Here is a 7,326-nt window from a genome sequence, read left to right as displayed (position 1 = left end):
TGTAGTATAGTTTAAGGTCTGGTATTGTGATGCCTCTTGCTTCACTTTTCTTGCTAAGAATTGCTTTAGCTATTCTGGGTCTCTTATTTTTCCAAGTAAATTTCATGATTGCTTTTTCTATTTCTATGAAAGAATGTCATTGGGATTTTAAATAGGAATCGCATTAAATCTGTATAACGCTTTCAGTAGTATTGTCATTTTTACAATATTAATTCTGCCTATCCAGGAACATGGGAGATCTTTCCATCTTCTGAGGTTTTTCAATTTCTTTCTTTAGTGTTCTGTAATTTTCATTGTAGAGGTCTTTCACCTCTTTTGTTAGATCGATTCCCGGGGATTTTATTTGTTTGTTTGTTTTTGAGGTTATTGTGAATGGAGTATATTTCCTAATTTCTCTTTCAATGGATCCATCGCTGATATATAGGAATGAGTTTGATTTATGGGTGTTGATTTTTATATCCTGCTACTTTGCTGAATTCATTTATTAGCTCTATAAGCTTTCTGGTGGAATTTTTTTATCTTCTAGATATAGAATCATGTCATCAGCAAAGAGTGATAGTTTGAGTTCTTCTTTACCTAATTTGTATTTCTTTAATTTTTTTCTTTTGTCTAATACCTCTGGCTAGAGTCTCAAGGATGATGTTGAATAGAAGTGGTGAAAGAGGACATTCTTATCTTGTTCCAGTTTTTAGTGGGAATGCTTTTATTTTTTTCCATTTAGAATGATGTTGGCCTTGGGTTTACCATATATAGCTTTTATAATGTTGAGGTATGTTCCTACTATCCCTAGTTTTTCTAGTGTTTCAAACATGAAGAGATGCTGTATTTTGTCAAATGCTTTTTCTGTATCTATTGAGATGATCGTATGATTCTTGTTTTTAAGTCTATTAATATGATGGATTAAAACATTGATTTCCATATGTTGAAACAACCCTCATCCCTGGGATGAATCCCACTTGACCATGGTGTACTATATTTTTAATATGTTTTTGTATGTGATTTGCCAGAATTTTATCAAGAATTTTTGCATCTATGTTCATCAGAATATTGGTCTGAAGTTTTCTTTCCTTTGTGTGTCTTTGTCTAGTTTTGGTATCAGGGTGATATTAGCCTCATAGAATGAATTTGGAAGGGTTCTTTCCTTTTCTATTTCATGGAATACTTTAAGGAATATTAATGTTAATTATTCTTTGAAAGTCTCGTAGAACTGGGCTGAGAATCTATCTGGTCCTTCCTGGGCTTTTCTTGGTTGGGTAGGTCATCTGTCTCTAGAAAATTGTCAATGTCTTCGATATTTTCAATTTTATTAGAGTATAAATTTTCAAAGTAGTTTCTAATTATCTTCTGTATGTCATATGTGTCCATTGTGATATTTTCTTCTTCATCTTGTATTTTCATAATTTGAGTTTTCTTTCTTTTTCTCTTCATTAGCATGCCCAGGGGTTTATCTATTTTATTTATTTTTTCAAAGAACCAACTTTTTCTTTTGTCAATTCTTTCAATTGTTTCTTTTGTTTTGATTTCATTGATTTCAGCTCTGATTTTAATTATTTCCTGTCTTCTACTGCTTTTGGTGTTGATCTTTTTTTCTTTTTCTCGGGCTTTGAGATATAGTGTCAGATCATTTATTTGTTGACTTTTTATTCTTTTAATGAATTCACTCAATGCAATAAACTTTCCTCTTAGTACTGCCTTCATAGTGTCCTATAGATTTTGATATGTTGTCTCAGGGTTCTCATTTACCTCTAAGAATTTTTTTTATTTCATCCTTGATTTCTTCTACTATCCATTCATCATTCAATTGTGTGTTATTTAGTCTCCATTTCTTACAGTAGCTCCTATTTTTTATTTTATTGTTGATTTCTAATTTCATTCCATTGTAGTCTGATAGAATACAGGGTATTATTATTATTATCTCTGGGGTTTTTTTGTATTTACTAAGAATTGCTTTGTCTATTTTTGAGAAGGATCCATGTGCTGCTGAGAAGAAAGTATATTCACTTATTGATATTCTATATATGCCTGCTAAATCTAAATTATTGATTGTATTATTTAGTTCTATAGTTTTCTTATTTAGTTTTTGTTTAGAAGATCTGTCCAGTAGTGAGAGGTGTGTTAAAGTCACCCATTATTATTGTATTGTGATATGTTTGACTTTTGAAATTGAGAAGGGTTTGTTTGATGTACATAGATGCTCCATTGTTTGGGGCATAAATATTTATAATTTTTATGTCCTGTTTATACATACTTTCCTTGAGAAGTATGAAATGCCCTTCTTTGTCTCTTCTGATTAACTTTGGTTTGAAGTCTACTTTATCTGAAATGAGAATGGAAACCCTTGCTTGTTTACACAATCCATATGAGTAATAAGTTTTTTCCCATCCTTTCACCTTCAGCTGTGATGTCTTTGCCCATGAGGTGAGTCTCTTGAAGACAATATATTGTTGGGTCTTGCTCTTTAATCCAATCTGCCGGTCTATGTCTTTTGATTGATGAGTTTAGGTCGTTAACATTCAAGGTTATTATTATTGAGGTATGTTTGTATTCCCTGTCATTTTGATTTATTTTTTTTTATTTATCTTAGTTTTTCATTTGGTTGAATGTCCCTTTAGTGTAGATTCTCCCTTTGCTGGTTTTCACTTTTTTTTTCCACTTCATCCTCATGGGATATTTGTTGAGAATGCTCTGTACTATAGACTTTCTAGTTGTGGATTCTTTTACTTTTTCTTTATCATGGAATGTTTTAATTTTATCTTCAAATCTGAAACTTAGTTTTGCTGGATATAAAATTCTTGGTTGGCATCCATTTTCTTTCAGAGCTTGAAATATATTATGCCAGGACCTCCTAGCTTTGAGGTCTGGGTTTAGAAATCAGTTGAGATTCGAATTGGTTTCCCCCATATGTAATTAGATTTTTTTCTCTCACAGCACCCACATGAGCCAGACAGTCCAGAGGATACTAGTGGCTGCGTCCTGGGCTTGTGCCTTCACCAATGCACTGACCCATACTGTGGCCTTAACTACCCTCAACTTTTGTGGACCCAAAGAAGTGAATCACTTCTACTGTGACCTTCCCCAGCTCTTCCAGCTCTCCTGTTCCAGCACCCAGCTCAATGAGCTGCTGCTCTTCGCTGTGGGTTTCATAATGGCAGGAACCCCTGTGGTTCTCATCATCAGCTCCTACATCCACGTGGCAGCTGCAGTCCTGCGAATCCGCTCAGCTGAGGGCAGGAAGAAGGCCTTCTCCACATGCGGCTCCCACCTCACCGTGGTTTGCCTTTCTTATGGGACAGGCATCTTCAACTACATGCGTCTGGGTTCAGAGGAGGCTTCAGACAAGGATAAAGGGGTTGGGATTTTTAACACTGTCATCAATGACAGGCTGAACCCACTCATCTACAGCCTCAGAAACCTAATGTTCAAGGTGCTCTGAGGTGAGTATTTGTGGTTATTGACATGAGAAGTGACAGGATTCCTCCTTTCCTGCCTTTTCTTGACAGCAAACTTTCCCATAAAGGCAACAATCAATTAAAAAATGGTTCATTTTTCCTATCTCCTAATGCCTGAAGTTAGTGTTATGTGTTTGCCCTACAAGGAGACCCTGCATAATTCATTCGTTTACCCATTCAATAAGTACTTGTTGAATTACTTCTGTAATCCAGAGAGTCTTTGAAGAAATTGGTGAGCAGAATAGACAGAAGTCCCTGCAGGAACTCTCATTCTATAAAAGTCAGCAAGATAAACGAGCAACACATACAGTCTATCACAGAGTAACAACTGCTCTAAAGAAAAGCAGGTGTGAGGGCTATGAAGTTACATACTGCCAGGCAAGGCCCCTGGGCACATGGCTACCTTATTTTTACTGTGGCCACTTTCTGGGTAGAGTTAAAGCCCTAGAAGCCCTCTATGTCTGGGGAGCAATGTCCCAAGGGAACATCCATTTGGTTCCTCACAGGTTAAGTATCTAAAAATATCACTTTAAAGTTTCCTTCTGGTGGGGATGTGAGATTCCCTCCAGACCAGAGTGTGGAAATTTTCTTTAAAAACCACAGTCCCAGTGCCAGGGATGATCTCATCCAACTCTTTGCCTTTCATCTCCAAGAAAATTGGTTTCCTTTCTTCACTATCACATAAGAATCTCATGGATGTTTAGGGAACAGGAAGGGTATAGATAGGAAAAAACTCAAAAAAAATAAAAATTACATTAATATACACAGAGTACATCTTTTGGGGGCAGGAGGCAGGGAACTGAACTCAGGGGGCACTCAACTCCTGAGCCACATCTCCAGTCCTATTTTGCATTTTATTCATTTAGCGACAGTCTCACTCAGTTGCTTAGTGCCTTGCCATTGCTAAGGCTGGCTTTGAACTCACAATCCTCCAGTCTCAGCCTCCCAAGCTGCTGAGATGACAGGCATATGCCACCCATGCTTGGCTCACGTGATACATCTTAAGATCAAAAAAGGAATGTTCCATGCCCACCCACTGCCATGTCTTTTTCTCTTAATTGATAGGTCCTTCAATTAAGGACCTTCCTCATACATAAGATAAAGACTTTGAAAAAGTAAGTATTTAAACTCCAGCCAGGAATCCATAGAATTTCCAAAGTGGAACATCCAAGACAACCTTCCCTTCTTAGTTATCTCTCTCCAAACTTTTTAATTGGAAATACATATCAATAAATGTCTGTGGAAGTGATAGTAATGTCTATTGCTGTGTATCTTCCTTTCTTCTACCTATCCTCTGCCCTTCACCACTCCCATCCTTCATCTTTTTCTCTATTTATTTCATGGATTAAACAGAATATTTGATATAAGGTGTACAAATAAAACTTGCCCTTTAAATATATTTTGTTATTGTACTTGAATTACAATTCCCTTCCATCTCCTAAATATGTTTAACAAGTAGACACCACATCTTCCTCATCCCCTTACCTATTCTTTTTTTCATTTTTCCATTTCTAATCATTCAACTTTTGGTGATGCTTCTAACTTTTTTATTAATACCCCAGCACAGCTCCAACCCAGAGCATTTCCTCATCCTGATGCTTAGCCAAACTTTAGCCAGTTGTTCCTGATTTCTGTCTTCTCTCCAGCCTCCCTGGGAGGGTCATTTATCCCTTTTGACGATTCTTCTGGCTCTCTGCTATATGATCCCTGTGCCTGTCCCCTGGCTGCACCTGGGTCTTGGCCTCATTGTGATTTCTTCTCAGGGATGAGGGATGGGGAAGATGGGCTGAGGGGAGGATGCAAAAAAAACCTGAAAGTGAGAGGTAGAATGGTTTGGAACGGAGCAGTGGAGATTAAGTATGAGGCCATAAGGAGGAGATTGGTGGATGGGATAGTGAGCAAAAGAGGTAAGAAGGAAGGACAGAGATGAGGGGAAAGACATGATGAGAAAACAGGAGAGGAGAAGGGATAGGGGGATTTGGGGAATCAGACAAGATGCCTCGGAATGTCAGCAAGGTAACAAACGGCTGCAGAATAAATGAAGAATGGGCAGGGAAGGGGGAGGAGGAGGAACGTCATTGTGTGGAATCCCTTCCATCAGTGTGTGTGACTGTCCAATAACCTGCTTCAGCAGCTTTGAGGTCATTGGTGGGCCTCACTCTTCCAACCAAGAAAAACAAAGAGGTTGCGCTTTCCTGAAGTATCGTGATGCCATTACCTGGGTACTTCTCCTCTTCAGCGTCCTCTAGCTAGGGGGTGATTATAGAAGGACACAGCATGAGAGTGACATGTGGGAGCGGCCACGGGGGGAAGGGGGTGGGGAGGATGTGTGTTCTGGGAGATCATCCTCCATGACCATCAGCCATCAAAACCCCCAGTCTCTCTGCCTTTGGGAGGCAGACAATTCTGTGTGAAGCACACCTTGAAGTGTGTGTCTTTCCTAACCGTCTTGGGTCTCCAGTTACTTTGGGGTAGAAGACAGTATTCTTCCCTCAAAGGGAAAAATCCTCGTGAACAGAATCTGGGGATGTGGGTTGTACTCACAGCATCCTGGCTCCTCCTCTGCTCTGCAGTCCTGGAAGGTTTCTGACCATGCTGGGCTCATTCCCGCCTGTACAAGAGAGTGGGACAAGATCGTCTCTCCACAGTCTTTATGTTTAGTGACATCTGAGTGTTATCATCTGACTGAACTTTTCCCCAGACTCTTCACATCAAAAAAACATTTTGACAGCATTATCCACCACCATTTACAGCACTCCATGTACCCCAGGAGCATTTAAGACTCCCCCACCTAATCTTATATCTGACCCCCAAAAGGTCCCCAGGGCCTTGGCAGTGGCTACTTCTGAAAATTCACCCCTTGCCCATCTCCTGCCCATCCTCCAAGACCGAAGGTTTTCCTGACAAGTGCAGAAGTTCTATTTCTTTTGGGATTTCTCTCTCTGTACCCCAAATGTAAACATACTTATTTTAATATTATTCATAAAGTCATACCTGTTTGTGGAAACATTACTCAATAGCATTCATCAATTAGAAAATAAAAATCAGTAGAATAGAGGAAAGAGACCAGGGGTTGGGGGAGTGAAGAGAAAGCCTACAGACTGGGAGAAAATCTTTGCCACCTGTACTTCAGATACAGAATTCACAGAGAATTAAGTTCCAGGATACAAAAAAAAAAAACTCAAAAAATTTAACACCAAAACCCCCAAATAACAGAATCAACAAATGGGAAAAAACACTGAACAGATACTTCACAGAAGAAGAAATATGAATGATCAACAAATATATAAAAAAAATTCAGTATCTCTATCAATTAGAGAAATGCAAATTAAAGCTACACTGAGATTCTATCTCACTCCAGTCAGAATGGTAATTATCAAGAATACAAGTAACAATAAATATTTGTGAGGATGTGGGGGAAAAGGTAAATTAGTACATTGCTGGTGGGACTACAAAGTGGTACAACCACTCTGGAAAACAGTATGGAGATTCCTCAGAAAATTTGGAATGGAACCACCATTTGACCCAGTTATCCCACTCTCTTTATGTAAGAAAACAAAAACATCACAGGAAAGTGTAATTCTACTGATATGAAATGTGCACATTATACATGCACAATTCTTATGAATAAAGTCTCTGGGAGAATAAACAAAAAATAAGAAAAGTTAACTCTGAATAATGTGATTTTTATTTACTATTCTTTTCAGTTATATATGACATAGAATGTAATTTGACATATTATACATACATGGATTATAACTTCCCATTCTTGTGGTTGTAAATGATGTGGAGTTACACTGATGAAATCTTAGAGCAGCTTTGATTTGCATTTCTCTAATTGCTAAAGATGAACATTTTTTATACATTTGTTGATCGA

At 38.0% G+C, this 7,326-nt stretch overlaps 1 protein-coding gene across 1 annotated transcript; it reads left to right on the top strand.

The window, feature by feature from the left end:
- The first annotated feature begins 2,935 nt into the window (after positions 1 to 2,935).
- LOC101976633 (olfactory receptor 3A2-like) lies at positions 2,936 to 3,433 on the top strand. Its single transcript, XM_040270533.2, has one exon. It carries the CDS (start codon positions 2,936 to 2,938, stop codon positions 3,431 to 3,433), a length of 498 nt encoding a protein of 165 aa, XP_040126467.2.
- The last annotated feature ends 3,893 nt before the right edge of the window (positions 3,434 to 7,326 follow it).

This window comes from Ictidomys tridecemlineatus, chromosome 3, assembly GCF_052094955.1.
Source record: "Ictidomys tridecemlineatus isolate mIctTri1 chromosome 3, mIctTri1.hap1, whole genome shotgun sequence".
In the NCBI taxonomy this organism is placed as follows: domain Eukaryota; kingdom Metazoa; phylum Chordata; class Mammalia; order Rodentia; family Sciuridae; genus Ictidomys; species Ictidomys tridecemlineatus.
This window is presented reverse-complemented; position numbering and strand designations above follow the sequence as displayed.

Coding starts and splice junctions, on each gene's coding strand:
- LOC101976633 (XM_040270533.2), top strand. CDS start 2,936: ATGAGCCAGACAGTCCAGAGGATACTAGTGGCTGCGTCCTGGGCTTGT.